General features: G+C 42.0%; 1 protein-coding gene across 1 annotated transcript in view; it reads right to left on the bottom strand.

Moving 5' to 3' along the window:
* The window catches only part of WDR82 (WD repeat domain 82), a 149,437-nt gene that overhangs the window by 119,749 nt on the left and 2,917 nt on the right, over positions 1–26,771 (bottom strand). The window contains exons 2-5 of the mRNA XM_069206600.1: positions 13,123–13,220; positions 12,458–12,524; positions 11,666–11,765; positions 11,260–11,376 (exon numbers count right to left, since the gene is read on the bottom strand). Coding sequence (XP_069062701.1) covers positions 11,260–11,376; positions 11,666–11,765; positions 12,458–12,524; positions 13,123–13,220 — 382 coding nt within the window. The remainder of the gene's footprint in view (positions 1–11,259; positions 11,377–11,665; positions 11,766–12,457; positions 12,525–13,122; positions 13,221–26,771) is intronic.

The following is a 26,771-nucleotide window of genomic DNA, read 5'->3' as shown; positions in this document are numbered from 1 at the left end:
ATCGTCTACAGCTTGGAAATAAGTCATTCATTTCCTTTGGTTACCAGGGCCAACCTGTATTCTTAGCTTATGCATTGAAGTAGATAGACTGGGAGGGTAATACCGTGAAAGGGTTGTCTTGAGTGGGTTTCCCCACCCAATATATCCAACTTCTGGCAAGGATGGCAGCTGTAGATTATGGACTGGAAGCCCTCCAGTTATGTGATCTAAATGGAATCATCTCAAATTTGATTTGGATGGGAGTTGCATGACTTGCAAATAATTCACCTTCCATAACTCTTAATTTTATTGCTACAAAGAACAGACATTCACTTGGGAAGCGGTCCGCCCCCATGTCAACCTACTGGAGGCCAAACAGACTATGAAGCCTCTGGGGAAGAGCAGAGTTTCACATGCTTATCAACCCCCACTTATATTTAAAATATCCCTGATCCCCCGAAGAACCTCTGTGGCAGAAGGGAGCAGGACACAGCCCCTGGAGATGGAATAAAGGGAAGCCAAAATTGCCTACTGAAATCTTGCAATCATGTTCGCTTGCCACCAATTAAAATATCTGTATACTAGTATACCCCTGAAAAGGTGAGGGGGGGGGGGGGGGGGTCCTGACATGAACTGCCTCAGATTTGATACTGCAAAAGACCATTTTATCACACAAACTGCAACAGACCTGTGATTCAAGAACACTGGCCACAAAATCACCATATTCTGGGGATGCTGGTGGGGCTGCCCCTCTTTCTTGGTCCCAAGACAGCATTACTAGAACTAACGAAAAACAGGGGCAGCTTTAAGAATACACAAGCAGTTATTTTTTTCAATTAATGTTTTAAAGTAGTGGTTCTTAACCTTTTGACTTTTGTGGCAGGTCGAAGGTTTTCTATAAGCAACTGAGGCCACTATTCTGTGTGATGCACTTGCACTGCTCCCACCAATCTGAGGCTGCAAACAATGTTTACCCTTCAATTTCTTTCACATTTGCAGAATATTTTAAAATTATAAACTCTGCTTTGTTGTTTATGTAACTTTAGTAATCTGTAACCTAATTTTCTAAACACGTGAGGACCCACTGAGAAGGCTTTGCAGACCCCACGGGTCCTCAGATCACAGGTTGATTACTACTGGTTTAGAGCAATAGACTATAGTGCACAGTCCAAAGAAGGGATGTATGCAGCCAGAAAGCATGGAAAGAACTATGGCCCATTGTGGGTTTATTTTCAAGAGGTGATACTCTGACTATATGTAGAGAATGTTTGATTCTATAAGACAGCTACACCTAAATGGTCAATATTGCACTGTGCAAGTGCCTGCCCCATCTTTTAAGAGGTTCTGGTTCAGCCCTGGAAGCTCAATATTATCTCAGTCGCTTGTTATCAGTCACCTGAGTGTAACGCTTATACCAATGACAGGTTGGTTGCCCTTAGAACGGCAAAGGATTTCCAAGACTTAACAGCACAACAAGCCACATGTTGCACACTAAATCAAACCACTAGATTTTAAAACAATAAATAAAAAAAGGGAAGAATAGTACTTAGGTAATACCTCCTTTGAGTGAGGTGAGAACTGAATGTTTAGGTATTTTTCTAATTTATGCAAGCTCTGTGGCATTACTGTGGTGGGACAGGACTTATTGGTGACATTCAAACTGTCCAGGCCAAGGTTTGTTTCAGCCAAGGGTAATTAGGTCACCTTTTTAGTTAATCCTGGGGAGAATAAGGCAAATGGCTATAACTAAGAAATAGCACTCAACTAATTAGAAAGGGCACTTTTATACAACAGCACTGGTAAAGGCAGAGGCTTTTGGAACTTTGTAGCCAGCTAGAGCTTTCCTGCCATAATAGGTGCCAGAGTGTCGACCAGATGAAGCATGCCACTAGAGAATTGCAGGGGTGAGGTTCTCAAACTTTTGCCAGTCTCAACAGATAGGTAGGTTTTAAGATACAGCTCCAGATTCAGCCAGTTGTTTGGAGAATTAAATAATATCAGCTAACAAGGGAGCAAATTATGTTTTTCTGAAAGGACCAATAGTAAGACCTGTATTAAGGGCTTTCAGGCAACCTCTAGTCAGGCTTTTTCAGATGAGGGGAAAGAGATGCAGGACCAAACAACTACATTGGACAAGCAATCTCTTGCCTGCAAGGGGAGTAGATAAAATAAATTTGATGATGTAGAAGGTCCAAGAACCAAACATTGAACAAGGCTAAACTGGTTCAACCAAAATGATCAAGCATCTGTGGGCTCAACTTGACAGGCTGCAGGATGAACAAAAAACATGAATGTTTATTTCCTGACACAACATCAGGTAGTGCCTAGTGAACAAACACCTTCTCAGAAGCATATGGTATTTCAATGGATAGTCTGTGGAACAGAGTTAGAAAAGAGAAAGCAGTTGCCAGAAACTTAGATTAAAGCAGGAATGGCCCTAGCCTTGGAATGAAAATGTCACTTACCCAGTGTACATCTGTTCGTGGCATCAGTCGCTGGAGATTCACATGTTCTGCATAGCTCGCCATCTGGTGTTGGGTCGGAGTGTTACAAGTTGTTTTTCTTCGAAGAAGTCTTTCGAGTCACGGGACCGAGTGACTCCTCCTTCTGTCTCCATTGCGCATGGGCGTCGACTCCATCTTCGATTGTTTTCCCCGCAGAGGGTGAGGTAGGAGTTGTGTTGTAGTAATAGTGCCCATGCAATGGAGTGACTAAGTATGTACCTATTTAAGGTTAAAATAATATATATACAAATGTACAAAGTTGAAGCTAACTTCCGAACTGCTACAGGCTCCCGGGGAGGCGGGTGGGCACATGTGAATCTCCAGCGACTGATGCCACGAACAGATGTACACTGGGTAAGTGACATTTTCAGTTCGATGGCATCTGTCGCTGTAGATACACATGTTCTGCATAGACTAGTAAGCAGTTATCTCCCCAAAAGCGGTGGCTCAGCCTGTAGGAATGGAAGTGGTTTGAAATAATGTTCTTAACACGGCTTGACCTACTGTGGCTTGCTGTGCGGATAGCACGTCTACACAGTAGTGCTTGGTGAACGTGTGTGGCGTAGACCATGTGGCTGCCTTACATATTTCTTGCATTGGGATGTTTCCTAGAAAGGCCATGGTAGCACCTTTTTTTCTGGTTGAGTGTGCCCTTGGTGTAATGGGCAGTTGTCGTTTTGCTTTAAGGTAGCAGATTTGGATGCATTTAACTATCCATCTGGCTATACCTTGTTTTGATATTGGGTTTCCTGCATGAGGTTTTTGGAATGCAATAAATAGTTGTTTAGTCTTTCTGATGTTTTTCGTTCTGTCAATGTAGTACATTAATGCTCTTTTGACATCTAATGTATGTAGTGCCCTCTCCGCTACGGAATCTGGCTGTGGGAAGAACACTGGTAGTTCCACTGTTTGATTTAGGTGGAACGGTGAAATAACCTTTGGTAAAAATTTAGGATTAGTCCTTAGGACGACTTTATTTTTGTGTAGTTGTATATAAGGTTCTTGTATTGTAAACGCCTGAATTTCGCTTACTCTTCTTAGAGATGTAATGGCGATGAGAAATGCAACCTTCCAGGTTAGGAACTGTATTTCGCAAGAGTGCATGGGTTCAAAAGGTGGACCCATGAGTCTTGTTAAGACAACATTTAAGTTCCATGAAGGAACAGGTGGTGTTCTTGGTGGTATAATTCTTTTAAGGCCTTCCATGAATGCTTTAATGACTGGTATCCTATATAGGGAAGTTGAATAGGTAGTCTGCAGGTATGCAGATATTGCTGCAAGGTGTATTTTAATGGAAGAGAAGGCTAGGTTAGATTTTTGTAAGTGAAGCAAGTAACCCACTACATCCTTTGGAGTTGCGTGTATAGGTTGGATCTGATTATGGCAGTAACAGACAAACCTCTTCCATTTACTTTCATAGCAGTGCCTAGTGGACGGCCTTCTGGCTTGCTTTATGACTTCCATACATTCTTGGGTAAGTTGTAAGTGTCCGAATTCTAGGATTTCAGGAGCCAGATTGCTAGATTCAGCGATGCTGGATCTGGATGTCTGATCTGTTGGTTGTGTTGTGTTAACAGATCAGGCCTGTTGGGTAATTTGATGTGGGGTACTACTGATAGGTCTAGCAGTGTTGTGTACCAGGGTTGCCTTGCCCAAGTTGGTGCTATTAATATGAGTTTGAGTTTGTTTTGACTCAATTTGTTTACCAGATAAGGAAGGAGAGGGAGAGGAGGAAAAGCGTAGGCAAATATCCCTGACCAGTTCATCCATAGGGCATTGCCTTGGGACTGCCTGTGTGGGTATCTGGATGCGAAGTTTTGGCATTTTGCGTTCTCTTTTGTTGCAAACAAGTCTATTTGAGGTGTTCCCCAGAGTCTGAAGTAAGTGTTTAGAATTTGGGGGTGAATTTCCCCATTCGTGGACCTGTTGGTGATCTCGAGAGAGATTGTCTGCAAGTTGATTCTGGATCCCTGGAATAAACTGTGCTATTAGGCGAATGTGGTTGTGAATTGCCCATCGCCATCTCTTTTGTGCCAGCAGGCTCAACTGCGTTGAGTGTGTCCCCCCTTGTTTGTTTAGATAATACATTGTTGTCATGTTGTCTGTTTTGACAAGAATGTATTTGTGAGTTATAATTGGTTGGAAAGCCCTTAATGCTTGAAAAACTGCTAGCATTTCTAGGTGATTTATATGCAGTTTTGTTTGATGTACGTTCCATTGTCCTTGTATGCTGTGTTTATCGAGGTGTGCTCCCCACCCTGTCATGGAAGCATCTGTTATTACGTATTGTGGCACTGGGTCTTGGAAAGGCCGCCCTTTGTTTAAATTTATACTGTTCCACCATAGAAGCGAGAGGTAAGTTTGGCGGTCTATCAACACCAGATCTAGAAGGTGACCCTGTGCTTGTGACCATTGTGATGCTAGGCACTGTTGTAAGGGCCTCATGTGCAGTTTTGCGTTCGGGACAATGGCTATGCATGAGGACATCATGCCTAGGAGTTGTAATATCATCTTTGCTTGTATTGTTTGTGTTGGATACATGCGTTGTATGATCTTGTTGAAATTTTGAATTCTTTGTGGACTTGGAGTGGCTACTCCTTTTGTTGTGTCTATTATGGCTCCCAGGTATTGTTGTACTTTGCACGGCAAAATGTTGGATTTTGCAAAGTTGACGGTGAAACCTAGTTTGTAGAAGGTTTGTATGATTTGATTTGTGTGGTGTAAGCACTTTGTTAGTGAATTGGTTTTGATTAGCCAGTCGTCTAGATACGGGAATACATGTATTTGCTGCCTTCTGATGTGTGCAGCCACTACTGCTAGACATTTTGTAAAGACTCTTGGTGCGGTTGTTAAACCAAAAGGCAATACTTTGAATTGGTAATGTATTCCTTTGAATACGAACCGTAGGTATTTTCTGTGCGATTGATGTATTGGTATATGGAAATACACGTCTTTGAGGTCTAAGGTTGTCATGTAGTCCTGTAGTTTTAGCAATGGTAACACTTCTTGTAGCGTGACCATGTGAAAGTGGTCTGATTTGATGTAGGTGTTTAGTATTCTGAGGTCTAGGATTGGTCTCAGTGTTTTGTCCTTTTTTGGTATTAAGAAGTACAGTGAATAGACTCCTGTGTTTGTTTGTGTGTTTGGTACTAATTCGATTGCATTCTTTTGCAATAGTGCTTGAACTTCTATTTCCAGAAGTTCGGAATGTTGTTTTGATAAATTCTGTGCTTTTGGTGGTATGTTTGGAGGGAATTTTAGGAATTCTATGCAATAACCATGTTGGATAATTGCTAAGACCCAAGTGTCTGTAGTTATTTCCTCCCATGCTTTGTAATAATGACCTATTCTTCCCCCCACTGGTGTTGTGTGGAGGGGGTGAGTGACATCTGAGTCACTGCTTGGTTGTAGGGGTTTTGGGGCTTTGAAATTTTCCTCTATTCCTAGGGAATTGCCCTCCTCTGTATTGGCCCCGAAAGCCTCCCCTTTACTGTCCCTGGTAGCTGGACGGTGTTGCCTGCGAGGTGCTGGCTTGTGTGGCCTGACCCCGAAACCCCCCTCTAAAGGGTGTCTTGCGGAAGGTGCTGTAGGTTCCTCTGCTCTGCGGGGAGTAGAGTGCGCCCATGGCTTTAGCAGTGTCAGTGTCTTTTTTTAGTTTTTCGATTGCCGTGTCCACTTCTGGTCCGAACAGTTGTTTTTCGTTGAATGGCATATTGAGCACTGCCTGCTGTATCTCTGGTTTGAACCCAGACGTTCTTAGCCATGCGTGCCTTCTAATGGTCACAGATGTATTAATTGTTCTTGCAGCTGTGTCTGCTGCGTCCATAGAGGATCGTATCTGGTTATTTGATATGTTCTGTCCTTCCTAAACCACCTGCTTTGCCCTCTTTTGTAGTTCCTTGGGTAGATGCTCGATGAGGTGTTGCATCTCATCCCAATGGGCTCTGTCATAGTGCGCAAGTAGTGCTTGAGAGTTAGCGATGCGCCACTGGTTTGCAGCTTGTACTGCGACTCTTTTCCCAGCTGCATCGAACTTGCGGCTCTCTTTATCTGGGGGTGGTGCATCCCCAGATGTGTGGGAGTTGGCTCTTTTCCGAGCTGCTCCTACTACGACGGAATCTGGTGGCAGCTGTGTGGTGATGAAAACAGGGTCTGTAGGAGGTGCCTTATATTTCTTTTCCACCCTTGGCGTTATTGCCCTACTTTTGACTGGCTCCTTGAAGATTTCCTTTGCGTGCCGAAGCATACCTGGCAGCATAGGCAGGCTTTGGTAGGAGCTGTGGGTGGAGGAGAGGGTGTTGAATAAAAAGTCATCCTCGACTTGTTCGGAGTGGAGGTTTACGTTGTGGAATTGTGCCGCTCTAGCCACCACTTGAGAATATGCTGTGCTATCTTCTGGTGGTGAGGGCTTTGTTGGATATGCCTCCGGACTGTTGTCCGACACTGGGGCGTCATATAAGTCCCAAGCGTCTTGATCCTGGTCACCTTGGCTCATGGTGGTGTGAGCCGGGGAATGTGACGGAGTTTGTGCTGGTGAGACGTTAATTACAGGTGGAGGAGAGGGTGGCAGTCACCTTTTTCACCATTTTGGTTTGTGGCGCCTGGTCTGTTTGAAACTCCAGTCTCCTTTTTCTTCTAATAGGGGGAAGGGTGCTTATTTTTCCTGTTCCCTGCTGTATGAAAATACGTTTTTGCGTATGGTCCACTTCGGTGGATTGCAGCTCTTCCTCAAACCTATGCTTTCGCATCTGAGAGGACAGTGATTGCTCCTCTGTATAAGAGCCTGGACCTGGGTCGGTTACGGGTTGTTTCGGCACCGAAACCCTGTCTATCTTTTTTCGGCTCCGAGGTGGCTTTTTTCTTTTTTGGAGTCGAAACCTCTCGGCGTCTATCTTCGTCGGTGCCGCTGTCACGGCGTCGAGCCGTTTCTACACCGCTATCTCGGTGTCGTTGCTTTTCTCCAGCACTTTCTCGATCCCGAGAAGGCTGCGTGCCGGTGTCTCGACCGGAGTCGGACGATCTCGGCACTGTTTGGGCCTTTTTCGGTGCCGATGGTCGGTCACCGAATTTATGGGTGGAGCCATGGCCTGGTGGCAGTGGCGTCCCCTGGGCCTTGTCACTTTTCTTATGTGTTGTTTTCAACGTCTTACTCACGGTTCTTTGATCGTCGAATTCCTCGGAGTCCGATTCGTGGATCGAAAAGGTTTCTTCTTCCTCTTGTTCCTCGAACTCTCGGTGCGCTGTCGGCGTGGACGCCATCTGAAGTCTCCTGGCTCGACGGTCACGGAGTGTCTTTCAGGACCGGAACGCGCGACAGGCCTCGCAAGTCTCCTCACTGTGCTCAGGTGACAGGCACAGGTTACAGACCAAATGTTGGTCTGTATACGGGTATTTGTTGTGGAATTTGGGACAAAAACGGAACGGGGTCCGTTCCATCGGCGTTGTTGTACACGCGGTCGGGCCGACCAGGCCCCGACAGGGGATCGAAAACTACCCCGAAGGGCACCGGAGCGCGTCGACCTTCGATGCGGTGTTGAATCTAACTACGCCGATCCCGAACGCAACAATACCGACGAAAATCTTCCGATATTTACTAACTTTCCGTTCCGAAACTCGGAGCGACAGGAACACGTCCGAACCCGATAGCGGAAAGAAAACAATCGAAGATGGAGTCGACGCCCATGCGCAATGGAGACAGAAGGAGGAGTCACTCGGTCCCGTGACTCGAAAGACTTCTTCGAAGAAAAACAACTTGTAACACTCCGACCCAACACCAGATGGCGAGCTATGCAGAACATGTGTATCTACAGCGACAGATGCCATCGAACGACAAAGAAGTTGTTATCTGGACTGTGGTTTGGTCAGTACCACTTGACTAACTGGTGAGGTGTTCTTCTTACTCCTCTGGACTTCTCTGGTATGTATCTATGACTTCAATGAATACTCCTGCTGTTCTTCTGTTCATTTCTGCCATTTCTTTGTGTGCATGTTTAATAGAAAATTACATTAGACTCCAAACAAATTCACAATTAAGTTGGCCACACTCACCAATATTACACAAACTAAATCAGAGCTTAAATGGAACCTGACTGAGAAGGCTGGGATAGTGCGGCTCGCCATCCAAACACGCATATGCCTTTGGATCAATGAAGTCACCAAAACATTGCACAAGCTGTATCGTAATGCAAATAAAAGGGGGGGCAGATTGCATAGAGAACTGCACAATACAATAGTCTCCAGCACAAACCCACAGTTGTCTCTCTTGGTACCTGGAAGAAACTGCTTTGTTGTTTGGGGTGGGTGACTACCCACCTCAAGGAACAATCAACCCTTGCCAGGGTGAACCCTAAAAATAGTTAAATTAACATGAGCTCAACATCCATGTTAGCTACTGCACAGAACAAAGACACTTAGGGAAATGTGAAAAGCACTTATGAGTACCAGAATAGTAATCAAGTCAAAATGCACAATCAAAAAAATCCTAAATCAACTCAGAATAAGAGTGAAGTTAAACAAATTAGACCAAAATTACAAAACGCCATGGGGAACAAGAGATAAGAATTTTAAGAGTAGAAATAGCGCCCCAAAAGTACAGACAGCCAATGATAGTAAATGGTTGTGGTAGATCAGAACCAAGGTACAATTTGAGTGACTGAAATGGAGTGCTGGCCAGATACTCCAACAAGTTTTATCCTGGTCAAATATTTTACATTAGACTTAGTTCTTTATGTCCCTTTCCAACAGTTCTAAAGCCCTGCATGACCACAGGGAAGGCACTTTGAGACCCACAGGGTGCTAGGCACACAGCAAGGTCCAATCAAGGACGAGTTACCACCGAGCAGCTAGGTACTTACAGGAAATAGTCTCTTGTTAGATCACTGTAACTTCAACAGGTGGTCAGCCTTATAACGCCTCAAGTCCACTTCTTTGCCCTGCATACACAAGGAAGCAGGTCCAGTCCTTCAGGGCTCCCCACAAGTCAAAGATGGCAAGTACAGTCCTCTTCTGATCTTCTGCAGATTTAGTAGGCCTTCTCATGTGGGTACCTGGAGATGCCACATTTGTGCCTGCACTAGGCTAGTGGGTGAGAATGACTTTTGGGCATGCCCTAACCATTGGGGCAAAAGTTCACAAGGCCAACCCCAACTTTAGGCAAATTTGAGATTACCAAATTGTTGGGAAACACTAAGCCTTGGCTCTGAGAGAACCGAGTGAGAATCCTAGTGCACTCTCTCATCTAACACTAAAATCCAGTTTGAGGCAGCCATTGTGCCCACAATAAATCCAGAGTCTCATTTCTAGTAGGACAAATGCAGAGACCTGCAGCAACTAGACATAAGAGTCAAGGCTTTTCTTGGCTTCCTGCTGACTCCTCTTTCAAAATCGCCATAAGGATTATATAAAACCAGCAGACCTGTCAAGCAGGATTTGACACTCCAGTGAGCTCGGACTATAGTGTCAAAAACAGCACCCACCCTGCATATTCAGAGGAGCTCAGAACCCTTATCTGCCCATCCCAGTCAGCCTATTGTCTGCTCCTGGGAGGCACTTTAAACCTATTGAAGGGCTAGGTATAAATTACAGGCTGGGAAAAGCCGGCGAGCCAATGCAAATTAGCCTTCAGGAACCCTAGGCAGGGAAAAAGTAACTTTAACAGTTAACTTTGTCTTAATATTTATTTAAAAAAATGCAACTTCACATTGGAAGTAGATGTGTAATAACTATTAAAAATAGTAGTTTCGTTATTTTTCAAGCCGGTCCCATTTCGAGTACAAGCCACTAAGGACAGTTTAACATTAAAATTTTGAGAGGGCCTACTTTTGAATACCATGCACCCTGCCTTGTGGGCTGCAAGGAAGTGACAATATTTAAAAGGGAGCTTTTGACCTTTAAGGAGTTTATTTTTAAAAGTTGTAGTGCAGGGTTTACTTCCACTATAGTAAATGGCACAATAAGTGCTTAAATCCACTACAGGCATTAATATTCTACGCTCTCCGCACAGTTTTAAACATGTACTGGGGTCTTATAGGCAGGTTATATATGCCACTTAAGTCAATTCAACCTAAAAGGAGAGCATGGGCACTCTACTAGTTCGTAGGGATCATGTGCATAGAAATCTAAAGCCAGCAAAAAAAATTAACTCAGCAAAAGGCAAAAACCCAGAGTGACCATTCAGAAAAGGCTGATTTCCTACAGTATTCTTTTCTGAACCTTGTACATTTGGATTAGTCAAGTAGCAAGGCTAAGGTTGGCACTCACTAATGGGAAGCAAGGTGGGGCCTGTGCTAGGTACAGAAGTCTCTTACCTATAGATGCCTCTTGCTACTGATGAAAACTAGCATCTAGCAAACAAACCACATAGCTTTCTGTGCATAGATTTATTACGTTTCTGAGCATGCAATTAGCAAGTTTGAAGCCTTACTGATTGAAAGGGAAAGATGCCATGCAGAAGATATGGCATTGTCTGAATTTGTAGTATCAGATACACAAACCTCTAACAAAGGGTTCATAAAGTCACAAGGCACAGAGTCACTTCAATAAGCCGTTAAAAGAAATTCCCGACAGCAGGAGTATCAAATATTGTGTTCAGTGTCATACTAATGACATCTTGTGTGATACTTCTGCAAGTTAACAATAGTAACAAATATACAGCACATAGCCAGATTACAGAGTAATGAAAAGAATTAGCACAGTGGAATCATCTTACATAAAGTTTAACGATTGTTGATTATTTCTCGGACATCAATTATCTACTGCAGTAAAAATGGATAAATACCTTGTCAAATGACCGAAGGTCATAAAGTTTAACCATTTCGGAATTAACACCAGCAGCAAAAATTAGTCCTTCCGGGTCAAACGAACACACAGGCTTCCCTTGGAGATGCATAAGTCCCTGTAAAGACGACAAAAAAACAAGACAATCTAGCACTTAACCACTAAAACACTTGTCAACATGTATGTATAAAAGTACCCAACCAAAACAGTGTTTTATACCAAAAAGGCTGGCCCTAGTGCAGAAAAGTAATGCACCATTAACTTCATACTGATCATTTTCTTAACACTATTAAGAACAAATTGCTTCCCCTCTGTCTCAAACACTTAATGCCACATCACACTTTAGGACAATGATCACAACAGTGTATGCACCTCATCAATAATAAGGGCACTAATTCAGAACTCACCTGACAGTTTGGAGAACGCAGGTCCCAAAGCCGAATAGTCTTGTCAAGAGACCCAGAAATAAACGTGTCATCAACTGGTGACATTGACAAAGCCACAACCCTGCAGCACAATGGAAAATTAAATAAACCATAATACAGCAACCAGCCTGAGGAAAACCAGATTAAAATAAAGGAGGACTAACAGCTGTATAAAACTGAACACTTCCAAAGATATAGAACCCATACACCACTCAACAAAAACATATTAATGGCGCATGCTCAAATTGAGTATGAACAACAAATTTCCAACCTATAACTGAACTGCCATTGCTTAAAATACACTTTTTGGGGAAGGGGGGGGGGGGGGGGGGGGGAGCCACTTCGCCAGATAAGCCTTTGGCCACCTTGACACATTAAGCCTGCTTCCCAAACTCCCATATATAGAGAAGATGAGGCCACCACCCACAACATTAACCTAGCTCAAGAAAGGTTGACACTGCGCTTGTTCCACTTTCTAAATACCCCCACCTCCTAAAAAGGTACTTATCCCCATTCTAAATTTTACCGAACAGACGCCAGCAAAATAATCTTCAGGGGGCTTATTCACAACCGTTACCATCTCAACAGTTACCCTACAGTGACTAAGAATCTTCTACCCAAAAATAAAAAATAAATAAAAAAGCCCTTAAGTGATTGCAAGCCAATATGATTGAAGTTGTAAAGAACAAAAATACATACGTTGCAGCTTGTACAAAACCTATACATCTTCAAACGAAATCCTGACGAGCAAATCAACGCAATTAATTTACTTACCTTTTACTGTGTCCTGGGAAGTAGCGTATGTATTTATTGTCATGAAGAGAGAGGTATCTGATTGTGTCTATGGGGAGATAAAATAGATATGAGCAGGTTAACCAGTGGCTCACAGAAAAAAAAAATATGAGCTACCGGGTTTGTGAAACTTATGATGTAATCAGAGAAACAATGGTGAAGGAACTGAAAATGTCAGCACAAAAATAACAGGCGCAACAATCTTCCTCACACTAGTGCATCCTCATATCTGTGCTATTGCTAGTTTTGACACATTTAGAATTTTACCGCAAAGAATATCAGCAGACCAAGAAGCTCATCAGTTACCTTCTTCAGACTGTCCAATTAGAAGTCATGATTGATGCACTGTTTCGCAGAGTGTGCTCTGTCCCAGGCAAGGCAGTGGCCTGTACAGTTATCTCCAGTACCGGGCGGTATCGCAGACCCTCAAACTGTACAAACTACTACCTCAACCCAGTGGCAGGCAGGGCCCATTCAGGTGTGCATTTTCCAGAGAAAGGGTATGACACACAATCAGACTGCAAGCCCCGGTATGAGGCTTCACAAGAAAATGTTGCTGCAGAAAAGACATGAAAGTATGATACTAAGAAAATGCAGGATGACAACTAAGAACAGAGTATTAGTCAAGATCATGTGCGCAGGCTTACCATCAATCTTGTTAGAGCTGTAAACCACAGTGTTGGCAGCATGTGTGTATCGGATGAGGTCCACTCCATACTTCTTACTGTACAGAGTCCGCTTTGGCCTGAGCAAGAAACAGTCACCATCAATTAAGCTTAAGACAAAGCAACATTACATGAAACTCGAGCATCCAATTACCAAAACATCGACTTAAAGTAACAAACAATTAAAGTTGCTATGGCTGTGCACCTTTCTTTAGACAACCTCCATTTGGATACAATTTATTTTCTAGGACGTCTGTATTCGTGTGGGAAAACAAAAAGATATATATCTATATCTATATATATAAATTAAAGTGCAATTTGTAAAGCCAAAATCTTCCCCTCTTGATATGTCCCACTTGCAAGAAAAGCAAGCATTAGCAAAGTCAATAGGTTCCGGCCTTATGACCTACTGGCTTTGCCAATGTTGTACAGCACTGAAAAACCAAGAGGTCTCGGCTATACAAGAACTATTGGCTTTTGCAATGCGTTTCTCCATGCAACAATAATGTACTTGACGCTGAATAAAAACAACAATGTCCATTAACACACTGCGTCACCACTATGCTCACTGTCCACATTTCTAGAAGCAGAAAAACCATACAGGAGCCGATACTGACACAGGCCTAGCCTCTTCGCACTCACGGTACTGCTCACTGAGGGAAGAGACTTGAGGAGCCGAGCCCTTTTTACCCAGGGCCACCACCCACCTCTTGCACCACTTATTACAGTGTCACACGAGAAAAAAATATTCAATAAAAACACCCCTTCAAATGGGGGTTCCCAACCAAAAGGCACATGACAACACCCCTCTTTCTTAAATCGCACTTAGAACTAGAGCATTGATGCATCTGTTTTACATCTGGAAAGAAAATATTGAAAGAAAACAGTTCCAAAAGGCGAAATGATAGCAAAACAGTCCGATTCACCAATACGTACAGGAAGGGTGTTATTATGCCTATACCATGAAAAATGCACAGACAATGAAAGTGCATGCTCTGTGTGTTGAAATTGCACTGAATCTATTGAACATTTTATGTTATTTTGCCTGGCATACTTCATTCCTCGGCGCAAGTGGATTTGCACAATTTGACGGAATATGGGCATAAGAAAATGTCATATTGCTTTTAAGGATTTTTAGAAGTGATACCTCAACTATTTTAATCTCTGCGGTTAGCAAGTTCCTAGTGGCTGCTTGGTATATACGTATTAGTTTTATCAAGAAATCTAAATCCTTGTGAATAAGTATGCCATGTACATAAAGAGGGAGGGTTCGTATTTTTCGACTACAATTGTTGATGATTTTTAGATTTTCTCTATGTTTTTTTAATTATTTATGCTCTTAAATGTTTTTTTTTTTATGGTGGCTTTGATGGTTATGTTGACCGAATACAGCTTGTGTTTACTTACTAGAAAGTGCGTGCCCTTTCAATTATGGAAGAGGTATTACAAAATTAACATTTTATTGGGAATGACACATGCAAACAAACACCTATGTTAATGTCATGTATTGGGCCTTGTTAATATAACAGGGAAAGATTGGGGCGGAGGGGACTTTGAGTGGAAAAAAAACAAAAAAACACATACAGACCTATATATAGTTCATTGGGTAGTTTAACAGTCGTTTGGCTATGCTTGTGACCACACTACACCTGGGGGGTGGTGGGGTGGAGGGGGGTTGCATTTGCCGTGGATGACAACACTTTATAATGGTTAGTTTTGTCAAATCTCCATGCCTTGCTCGCCTCCCCCCCCTTCCCCTCCCCAACAGCTGACCCCCCCCCCTTCCCCTCCGCAACAGCTCATTGCTGTGTACATGCATCTTCTTTCCTCCCGCCACAGAACCACACACCCTGGGACCCAGAAACACAGGCACACTGCTAACTGACTTGCTTCAAGGAGTCTTGTATGTAAGTGTGCTACTAGACTGCACGGACTCCTGAAACTGCTGCACGGATTTCACAGACTAGCAAAAAACAAAAACGGCTGGTGTCTGCTGTGTGACAGTTAGGATGTTACTGCTTTTGCGAGTGGCTGACCAGAGACGATTGCAAAATATATATTGCCGCTTATTGCCACTAGCAGAACACTAAGACTGCAATGCCCAGACAGGGAGGAAGGACTATCACACCCTCTAACAGGGGTAGGCCTGAATGTAGTGTGATGGCCAACAAAAATGTTCACTTAGGGAAATCGCCTGGGAGGGAACTAAGCACACAAAGGGCAGGACATATAGAAAAATGGAATACTAAAAAGGGGGCATTTAAGACAAGCACAACAAAGAACAAATGGCAATAGAGGGTGCAGTTAAAAGCCCATAGATTGAAAAGAGCATGTCTTGCAGACATCGCATGCGCCCCGCCTAGGCTACACCTAAAAAGCGTTGGGCATAAGCATCATACTTTGCGGCTGCGTTAATAGGCATGTGCGTACATTAAGACATCTTTGTGCATGCGTCACCACACATGCATAGGCTTACTGTGACACTAGAACCATTTTATTATTTTTTCCCCGATTTAAAATGGCAGGCATTACTTAGGAGCGGTAAATGCAGAGTTTTAGCTTGAGCAAAAGCTCATTTATGAAAGTGGGGCAACAAAAATCAGAAAGGTCATAAAGAAGAAATCCTTCAGGGAAGAGACAGAAGAGGAAGACAAGCCATTGAATAAGAAGTAAACATGTGAGTGACAAAGTCAACCAACAGTAAGCGACAAAGGGCTGTAAGGCCACATGAAGCTCTTGGTAAGGTTCACAAAAGATCTTTTGCAAACAGTGTCTGTACATGAGATCTAAAAATACAACCCACCCCAGCATTTAAATGCACACCTTAGCTTTCAAGCACCTGTAGATACAAATTAACAGAATGTACTCACAGCCAACGGATGAAGCAAGTCAGCCCTGTTCTGTTAGCTGTGATGTTTGGAAGCAAAATGTGAACACTTGAGACCAATGAATGAAGGGGGTTGACCGATATCCCTTGTATCTATGTATTTTTATGGGACACATGAGGCTGGTGCAACATCTAAAGCTGGGTCTATGCCAGATGCATGAACAGACTATGTGCCGCCCTTGTAAGACACAAAAGGTGAACAAAAGAAACAAGAATTTGCAGCGCAATAGGTCTCATATTTACTTGAGTTGGAGCTACTGGCCTTGTAAATTTATAACTGGAAACTGGACTTCTTTGGCCACATTAACTGGTCAACCCTGCCGCATATTTTGGTCCTTTCGGTCACATAATTTCAGTGGCCCATCATATAACTAAAGGGCAATCAGGCATACTGGTTACGCCCCCCCCCCCCCCCCCCCCAACCAAGGCCCTTAAAACACAAACTACTCGCAGGTGCAAAATAAAAGCTCCAACCATAAGAGAGCTTACAAATACACTGAATGGTGGGATGCAGTCCCCACTAACCTAGTGTGGGGAGCCAGAGATGATCTAGACAGAAAGAGAACATTGTGGTGAACACATTTTGAATGTGGTCCCACTGTCCTAGGACCACTGTAGGCTGTTAAATGAGCAAAGATGGTTTGTAGAAGGAATTCCCTGTAAAGCATTACGGGCGAGTTTCCGAGTGCCGCGAACATTGAAGTATGTTGACTGATGTTCAGAACAGCCCCAAGAGGACACCACAATAAAAATATCATTTCTAAAAAAACATGGTCATGTGACCATATAGTTAGCCCCTAGAGGGCATAACCACATCATAACAAATGGCAAAAAAATAACACAGTGCAAGCATATATTTCGTCCCAGAAGGGCGTGGTGCATTACACATTTTCAGAGCTGGCAGGCCTACTGCAACAATATTACTAACAAAACCCTTGAAACACTAACTACTCTCAGATGTAAATCAGGTTCCAGCCATGAGAGAGCTCAGACACTGAATGGTGAGAGGGGATATTATTTTGGCGTCCCCCACTAACAGTGTGGGGACCCAGAGATGATGTAGACAGGAAGAGCGTGTTGCAGTGAATGTTTTGGTGGTGGCCCCATTGTCCAAGGACCACCACAGGTTGAGTAATGGGCAATAATATTTTGTAAAAGAATGCTTGCAAGTAGAATTTCACAGAAAATGCCCATCTTCAGAGAATTTTTAAAAAAAGTCACGCTGTATAGCACAAGATGAAGGTAAACCATTGGAAAGTGTACCTTTTGGAGTACAGAGAATACATTGCAGTATGTTACTTGCATTCCGTTCTATGGAGGTTCCCGTCATTGAGTAGAATAGGGTGTAACATTACACTTGCTGTCTCTTTCCGACAAAGTATTTTTTCCTTTTTTCTGGGCAAGTTTCCCCAAGTGCAGTGAATATGGTATTATCAGTTCTTCTGTGTCGGAAGAGCCGCTGAGGATTTCTGTTTTTTTGTTTCTTTTTCCCCCCGTAAATCATTTATCAATTACAATTGTTTGAGGAAGCTACGAAGCATGAAGGGGAGAGCCAAAATAAATTATCCTGCTTAGGTAATGCTGTGAACCATGTGACCAAAGCTTCAATACTGCTGATGGAGTTCACACTGCTATTAGCGCCATGGAGCACGAAAGGGAAAGAAAAGAAACAATAGTTTGCCCACGCTGAAGTATAGCAGTAGTCGTGCATTATTCCATGTTAGCAGGGTCAGTCTGCAAGGCAGTAACAAAACCACCCCAAGGCGGGACAACCAAAGCATTAACCAATGACATCAAGGGATTTTGAAAGGCAACCCCACGAATGAGTGAAAGTGATGGGCCTGGGTAAAAGCCCACAGAATATTTACAACAGGCTGAAAAGAGCTTGCGCGCTTGATCTAAAAAACAGAAGAGGGACTACAGAGGAAGAGAATGTGAATGAACTACAGAGGTTAACAGAAAAGGAAAGGTTTCTAAAGAAACAAAAAATGCTTGAATCATGTCAATTGCAAAGCAGAGGAACCATTTCCAAAACATTGGCATTCCAACTATCTGATTCTAATCAGATGTAATTCACTCCAAATTACGTCTACTAATCACAAAGAATCCAGCAGACTAACAAACCTTAATCAGGGAAGAAAAGCACAGGATTCCCAGACAGCTCCCTTAACTGGTGTTTAGGGAAACTGCGAGACGGGTCAGCCTGTCAAATGAGGTAAGATCTCACAAGTTAACAGCTACTTAGGCCCACTCAAAATCATCCTTAACTCATACATAGCACTTGTTCGGAGCAGTACTTGCTAATAAAGGTTCGAGAATCATGGGTAGCAATAATGAACTCACTGATGATGCAAACTACTTCAAAGTTTTTTCGATGACAATCTAATTCATTAAGGCATTCCTCACTCATACATATATCAACCGCACAAAAAACGACAATTTTGCTTACTTCTGTATAACAGATAATAACCAAAAACGGGTGTCCAACTTGAACCAATTTTCAACTCAAATGGACCGAAATGGCAAAGAAAGGCAATTCAACCTGTAGAACACAACGCAATGTAAACCAAGAAAGAGTGGCACCTATTTCATTGCTCCATTAAGTAAAATTGTTACAACGCCAAAGAAAATGCTATTGTCCTAAATCACCTGCACACAGTGGTTCAAACCCTGCTAGATCACACACAAACTCAAAGAATGTGCATTTCTGACAGAAAACTAAACCACTCAGGCAGCGAAGACTGCGCAAGAAGTGTACAAAATAAACAGAAACCACCAAGTGCCAGGTCTTCTCCCTCTGCACACTACGCCTCTGGAATAACGTGCCTCTGTATGTCCTATTTGCACCCTTGATCATGCAATTCAGAAACGAGATACAAGTTTTTATGGAGCACCATATTTATCATCAATAAAGGCCATTTCCCAACTCTTGTAGCCAACGACATTTGAACGAGTCAACGACCTCCTCCCTTCGTATTACAAATATACACAATTAGTCTAAAGCACCTTTATTTCCATATACATATATCTTATGCTACTCAGCTAGTTTTTAGAAATGGAAATACTGATGCTTCATATAAATATTCTTTTGACAACGCTGCACAAACCACGTTCTAGTTTCAAGACTTTTACAAGCCAATATTTGCGCGGAGACAGCAGCTTAAATAGACAGCATTAAAAATAATTTTGCCTTTTGTAATGTGAAAAAGGCTTAGAGGTACACGCGGGGAAGAGCAGAACAAGTACGCTCGTGGTGCTCCCCTGCCTGGAATAGTCTTTAAGCAATACTTTGCCCATTTTACATACCAAAACCAGTAAAGGGGCCCCGAACAGCCAAGCTACAAAACCTCACAAACAATACTGTGCACACTTATGTTGCTGACTTCACTAGGGCCAGTAAGACACAGTAAACTATGATGCAACCGCTTTGAGACTTTACAATACACTTACTTGAAATAAAAATAAAACTATGATGCAACTGATCTGCGGTCTTACGATACCCTAATTTCAATATAATTAAGACAGTACTGAAAACACAAAGCCGGATTAATGCTCACTAAGAAAACTCGGGAGACAATTGCTTCAAGCAACGCTGTCAATAAAAGTATTTTACTAGTATCCATGAAGGAAACATGGGTGAATAAAACAGTTATGAAATGTGTGCAAGTCAAAGACAATTTCGTATGAAAGTGAAAACTGAATAATGTACCTTAATGGTTGGTTAAACGGCCTAACTAAATTACATTTCGTGGTTGGTTAGCCTCAAAATTTGGCAGTACTTAAGTTTTTTTTTTTTTTTTTAAATTGCAGTTCCAACCTCCTGTTCTGAGGAATCTGGCATGAATTAAACTGAAAAGCCCTTAAAGGATAACATATAAAGTGTATTATAAACATTAATGTTCAAAAATTAATTGTGGGGAAGCACACTTCAATTCCTGTATTTTCCACTCATATGTCCGATATATCAGAAATTGCTTCAATTTGTAAACGTTTATTACTTTAAACTACACAGAAACCGAAAAAAACTTTAAATAAATATATCAGTAATTGATAAAAGTTAGGGAAATTAAGGGTAGAGTCGGTTTCAATGGATATGTTCATAACAAGCAATGGCAGCATCAGGATGCTTAATTAAAACGGTGAGTTCTAACACGACCTTAGTTTGGATAACTTGAAATAAAGTTCAACCAGAACACGTAAAAGTAGATTAAGCACATTTACACAGAACAATCGGGTAGGTACAACACATAATAAACGCTGTAAGCAATACTGGACTAATCAATATTTATACATCTTTATATTAAACAGCTCTACAATCAAAAACTTTAAGACGTGTAGATAGAGATGCTCCAGGAAAAAATCAACCAGGAGGATTCTACTGTAGAGCACACACTTTGAAGGCCAGTTAGCTCGTCAGAAACGATATTTGTAGATCTTGCTGAGTATAAGGTTTTGAGGGACGAACGTAAACACCACAGCTGACAACACAACTTCAAACTCCAACAGCACTGCAAGTTTGCTGCTTTTAGGAGAAAGGATAAGGGAGGGGCATCAAAGCATAGAATGGCTGTTCGAACCCGAATTTTACTGCTTATTACCCAAGATCTCTATTTTAAAAAAGTGTGTCACAATTATCGGACGACCAGGATGCATTTTTTGCTATTCATTTCAACTTCCCTCCACTCATCACAACTGCAATGTCTATCACTAATGGAAAGAATTTAAACAACTGACAAGATTCCAACTTCAATATTCTCCTAACACCCACTCTTACTTTGTTAAGCCAGCCAATGTTCGACGTTGTTCGGCATTCCGTCCATCACTTATTCTTTTTTGCATTTGTTACCGTAAGTGGGACAGGTGTGGCCAGACTTTGGTCCCATGCTCCCCATGCTACTGGAGTTTGGCTGATAGGGGGTGATAACCCGAAACCGGAATGCTTGTTTCCTGTCCAAAGAGGACCTGGAAGTTTGGGCTTGATTGTTTCCCATGGGGAGCAGGGTTAAGACTGATTTGCATATGGCTGGGTCCAAGCAGGAATGGCATGAATAAAAAAATAAAATAAAAAAAAAGACAGATTTAGGCCCAGATCTCTGTACTGGGGGTGAATATTTGACATTGTTCAGCATTCCATCCATCACTTGTTCTTTTTGCACTTCTCACCAATTAAGCTAAGCTCCTAAAGTACTGTTTACCACCTTTCTTCGATCCAACCATTCTGATTTCAAACCGAAATGCAATATGTAAAATGACTCAGTCAGTCTGAGGGCCAATGATGCTATCTGCTTTGTTAGCAGCATTTAAATGTTAAAGACTGATTCTATCACCTGTTTCTTTCAGTATGGCATGTAGTTGGACAGCTCTGAGGTGAATCTCCTCTTTCCTGAGAAAGATTTCACCTCTAGTGGAAAACCTCCAGCTCAATCCTACTATCCTACATTTATGGGACTCTCTATGGTGTTGCTCTAGCTATTATACTCTGCAACATTCTTATGGAGTCACTAATAATTTCTAATCATCCAGAGTAGTGCTATCATTATGGAGATGATACCCAAATCTGACCAAAGACTTCCTAAATACTCTACAAAGTTGAATGCCCCATTTTACCCTAAATACCACGAACATTATTTCTGATACACTTCAGTAAACTGAACACTTGGATAAAAGATTTGTTTGTCTCCATTAAAACCCTAAACATCTTGCTTAAAATTGTTCCTGTTGGCAGATGTCTAAGCTGCAAACTAAATGTATAGCTAATTATGTCACAACACATATAAACAAACATTTGCAAAGCCAACAGGTCTCATCGTGCAGTGCTTTGCAGGTGCTGCTATTTTGTTTGCCAATGATGGATGTATGTTATTCTTTCAAAATGTCACCCAGTTGGGACATGTTTCCCACACAACATTGTACCAACTTGTAAGTCTATAAAACAAATATTTTTAGGATGGCCTTTCGCTGTTACTGGCTATATCAATAGCTGTGTAAAAGCTTTCGACCAGCATGGTGTAGCAGCGGGGTAGTGGGGTAAAGAATGAGTAAAATGGAAGGGTGCAGCAAGTGTTTTTTTTTTTTGGGGGCGGGGGGGGGAACGGAGTTTGTGGGATCAATTTAAAGACACCAACAGGAAAGTATTTTAAGCAAGGGATTTTATATGGGAGAGGGAAGCAATAGATGTGGGGAGAGAGGGTGCAGAGGGACAGCAAGAAACATACAGGGAGTGCAGAATTATTAGGCAAGTTGTATTTTTGAGGATTAATTTTATTATTGAACAACAACCATGTTCTCAATGAACCCAAAAAACTCATTAATATCAAAGCTGAATATTTTTGGAAGTAGTTTTTAGTTTGTTTTTAGTTTTAGCTATGTTAGGGGGATATCTGTGTGTGCAGGTGACTATTACTGTGCATAATTATTAGGCAACTTAACAAAAAAAAAATATATACCCATTTCAATTATTTATTATTACCAGTGAAACCAATATAACATCTCAACATTCACAAATATACATTTCTGACATTCAAAAACAAAACAAAAACAAATCAGTGACCAATATAGCCACCTTTCTTTGCAAGGACACTCAAAAGCCTGCCATCCATGGATTCTGTCAGTGTTTTGATCTGTTCACCATCAACATTGCGTGCAGCAGCAACCACAGCCTCCCAGACACTGTTCAGAGAGGTGTACTGTTTTCCCTCCTTGTAAATCTCACATTTGATGATGGACCACAGGTTCTCAATGGGGTTCAGATCAGGTGAACAAGGAGGCCATGTCATTAGATTTCCTTCTTTTATACCCTTTCTTGCCAGCCACGCTGTGGAGTACTTGGACGCGTGTGATGGAGCATTGTCCTGCATGAAAATCATGTTTTTCTTGAAGGATGCAGACTTCTTCCTGTACCACTGCTTGAAGAAGGTGTCTTCCAGGAACTGGCAGTAGGACTGGGAGTTGAGCTTGACTCCATCCTCAACCCGAAAAGGCCCCACAAGCTCATCTTTGATGATACCAGCCCAAACCAGTACTCCACCTCCACCTTGCTGGCGTCTGAGTCGGACTGGAGCTCTCTGCCCTTTACCAATCCAGCCACGGGCCCATCCATCTGGCCCATCAAGACTCACTCTCATTTCATCAGTCCATAAAACCTTAGAAAAATCAGTCTTAAGATATTTCTTGGCCCAGTCTTGACGTTTCAGCTTGTGTGTCTTGTTCAGTGGTGGTCGTCTTTCAGCCTTTCTTACCTTGGCCATGTCTCTGAGTATTGCACACCTTGTGCTTTTGGGCACTCCAGTGATGTTGCAGCTCTGAAATATGGCCAAACTGGTGGCAAGTGGCATCGTGGCAGCTGCACGCTTGACTTTTCTCAGTTCATGGGCAGTTATTTTGCGCCTTGGTTTTTCCACACGCTTCTTGCGACCCTGTTGACTATTTTGAATGAAACGCTTGATTGTTCGATGATCACGCTTCAGAAGCTTTGCAATTTTAAGAGTGCTGCATCCCTCTGCAAGATATCTCACTATTTTTGACTTTTCTGAGCCTGTCAAGTCCTTCTTTTGACCCATTTTGCCAAAGGAAAGGAAGTTGCCTAATAATTATGCACACCTGATATAGGGTGTTGATGTCATTAGACCACACCCCTTCTCATTACAGAGATGCACATCACCTAATATGCTTAATTGGTAGTAGGCTTTCGAGCCTATACAGCTTGGAGTAAGACAACATGCATAAAGAGGATGATGTGGTCAAAATACTCATTTGCCTAATAATTCTGCACTCCCTGTATACTCTATTGGAGTGCTAAAAGCAAAAGGAAAACGTCCCCTGAAAGTAAGCAGTTGTAGAATACTAGTCATCCAGTCAAAGGATGGTAAAAGTCTAAAGAAGCTATGCTTCATGGAAGGCCAAACACAAAGAAAGAAATTCTGAAGTAGGAACCTAGCTATCAAATGAGACTGACAAGAAAACCAACCAATAATATGCAAAGGCGTGACCCAAAGTTGCCTAATTACTGGTACTGTTTACAATAAGTCATACATCAGACAGCTAAACATTTGTCTGCGCGCAAGGCACAAAAAGTCACAATGTGTTTATTAGCAACGCAAACTTCACAAGGTAAAAATGGTTATTCTATCCAAGACCTTTGTAACAGTATTACAGTCCTTACCACTTACACACGTTGATGGCTGCAAATTGGCCAGTCCACCAAAATAAAAACTTGCTCCAATTAAACCCATTCTCGATCCAATAGAACACTTGGCTGTCAGTGCAAAGGTTATACCACCTTACTCCAACACTTACGGGCCTGCACTGGCTGCCCATGGATGCCAGGATTGCAACAAGAAGTGAATGCATCACATTAAAAGCTCATTGGACTCAGAATGAACTTAACTGATGATGCAAAACAATGCTAAAAAAATGTTTTGCGTTCCCTTACAGAGGGGATGTGGACTTTTCAGTTTGCGTGGAATGCTTCTTTTGGGGATGAGGCAAAGAAAGCGTGCCTGCGTTTTGCCCATTTCTTTTAGTGATATACAATACCGCCACCCCAACCCCAAAACACAGACAATGGCAGCATTATAAATGGTGACCAAGACTAATTCAAGCATTCCATCCACCCCTTAAACACATACAAAAAGCCCATCGTTGCGGTCTACAGGCCCATCTTCGCTTCAAACTCAAAATTGTGGAGTCCTTTAATAAGAATAACATTAAATGTATGTAAAGATCAGCCCCTAACAAAAACCGAAAAAAACTCAATTTTAGAACCGAAGACTATGAAGCATCTTCCTAAGAAGCATCGAAAAATGCCCTTGATTACCATCCTTACGCAATGTATCAAAATGCACGCAGAGTAAGTTCAATGGGGATCGTACCCGATTTTTGTCATCCTGGATATGATTACCAGTACCCATCTGAGCTATCTCGACAGTTCTATGTAAAGCGTTCAGCTACCCACGTTGTGTGATTGGCATTAACCACAAAAACATGTGTATGGATATAAAAAAAAAAAAAAAAACAGAAGATACATTACACTGTAATGTTGCCTAAAGCATTTAAGAAAATAGAAAAAAGTTAATTAAACAAAAAAAAGACAAAAATAAAAGAACTGTAGAGACATTACAGAAGAGCATTGTTGTGAATGTGATTTCCTATCGTAGTTTGAGAATTCACTCGTAGGCTGTCCTATCGTAGTTTGAGATTTCACTCGTTGGCTGTCTTTTTTAACTGCAAAAACAGCATGTTTTATATAAAGTTATATTCTAACGTTCACATGGTTCAGCATTATCTAAAAACAAGGTCATGCAGAAGGACAGCATTAAGGAGCTATATTCTTAAAATGATCCGAAAGAAAATCACTGTAGCCTGTGTGATAGTATAAGACTATGAAAAGAGTGGTAAGACTATTCCTGTCAACAAGCACAAATACTCCAATGCTGATATTTTAGTCATATTCTACTTTCAAGGTTGAAGGAAATACCGTTTGCATGGGCTGTCCTGTGTGCCAACAGTATCAAACAAGCATTGGCAAAGCCAAAATTCTTGCTTTTGGGACCCATTGGCTTTCCCAGTGGTTTAGCTTGCTGTACAAGCATCCCCAATTGAGTATTAAAGTGTCCAGCATCACCACCTCTTCAATTAGAAAATAACACCAAGTCCAAGTGGATAGACAGTCACTAAATGAGATCATCATTCATTTAGATGAGTCACAAACAGCCGCCCCGGGACCTAGATTTCCATAATTTCCCATGCTTTTGTTTTTGTAAAGAGAATAAAATTCGCAATAAAATGATTCTAATGTAAACTTGCATTCAAGACCTCAACAGCTGGCTCTGCCAAGGCAATCTATTCAATGAAGCAAAACGAAAGCCTTTAGCATCCTATACTGATAACTCTGGTCTTGAAGGGACCAAGTGCTACTTAGATTACACTATGCAAGTACACAGTTGGCAACTGCTGTTTTCCATTCAACAAAGTACAGTATGTTAGTTGGAAAAGAGGTCAGAATGCTGACAACAATGGGAACGGAACAATATCAAGCAGAAACACCAGTACCGCCAAAGCCTCATAAACCCTCTGCATTACATCTCATCACATACACCTGCCTCAAATCGCAACGTAGTATTCGTTCTACAGAGATCTACAGTCATTGACTTAAAATGATCACGGCACCAAGCAGGTGTACAGTTATAGAGAGAAAAGTCGTCACAGTCGGTTCCAAAATCACTGGTCCACCAGCAACCCCAAAGTGACAGGTAAGTCAATTTGTGTTTATTAGATGTAGTTTTCTAACTTTACCAGGATGATACCTGTCTTAGACCCCCTTATACTAGTGGCCCAAACGACTACCACTGTTCTCTACTGTTGGTATGGAATGAATGCAGGTATTTCCTTTTGCAATTTTAGATGGAAAACCGTACAGATGACCAATACACTAATATTTTGGTGGGAAAAAAACAGGTGTAACAGAAGATGTAATTGGGCTGAACAATGTTTTATTATCTCAAAAAGCATATCCAAATGTGTGGTGCTAGAGATGCGTTTATTCGGAGTTTATGACAAGACAAAATAATTTGTATATCTGAAGCATATCTTCTGAAAACAGGAGTTTTTTTTCTTTACAGCTATTTTTTTATATGAGGCAGGTCTCTGCCCAAACTTTAGGAAACCTACTATGTAAAGCAAAAGGGTTAACAGTTTACCAGGATGTCAGTTAATAGTAACCCTGGTCGCCTCTGGCTCACTATAC

This window comes from Pleurodeles waltl, chromosome 9, assembly GCF_031143425.1.
Source record: "Pleurodeles waltl isolate 20211129_DDA chromosome 9, aPleWal1.hap1.20221129, whole genome shotgun sequence".
NCBI classification, from domain to species: domain Eukaryota; kingdom Metazoa; phylum Chordata; class Amphibia; order Caudata; family Salamandridae; genus Pleurodeles; species Pleurodeles waltl.
Note: the sequence above shows the minus strand (reverse complement) of the source record. Positions and strands in the feature narration are given on the sequence as shown.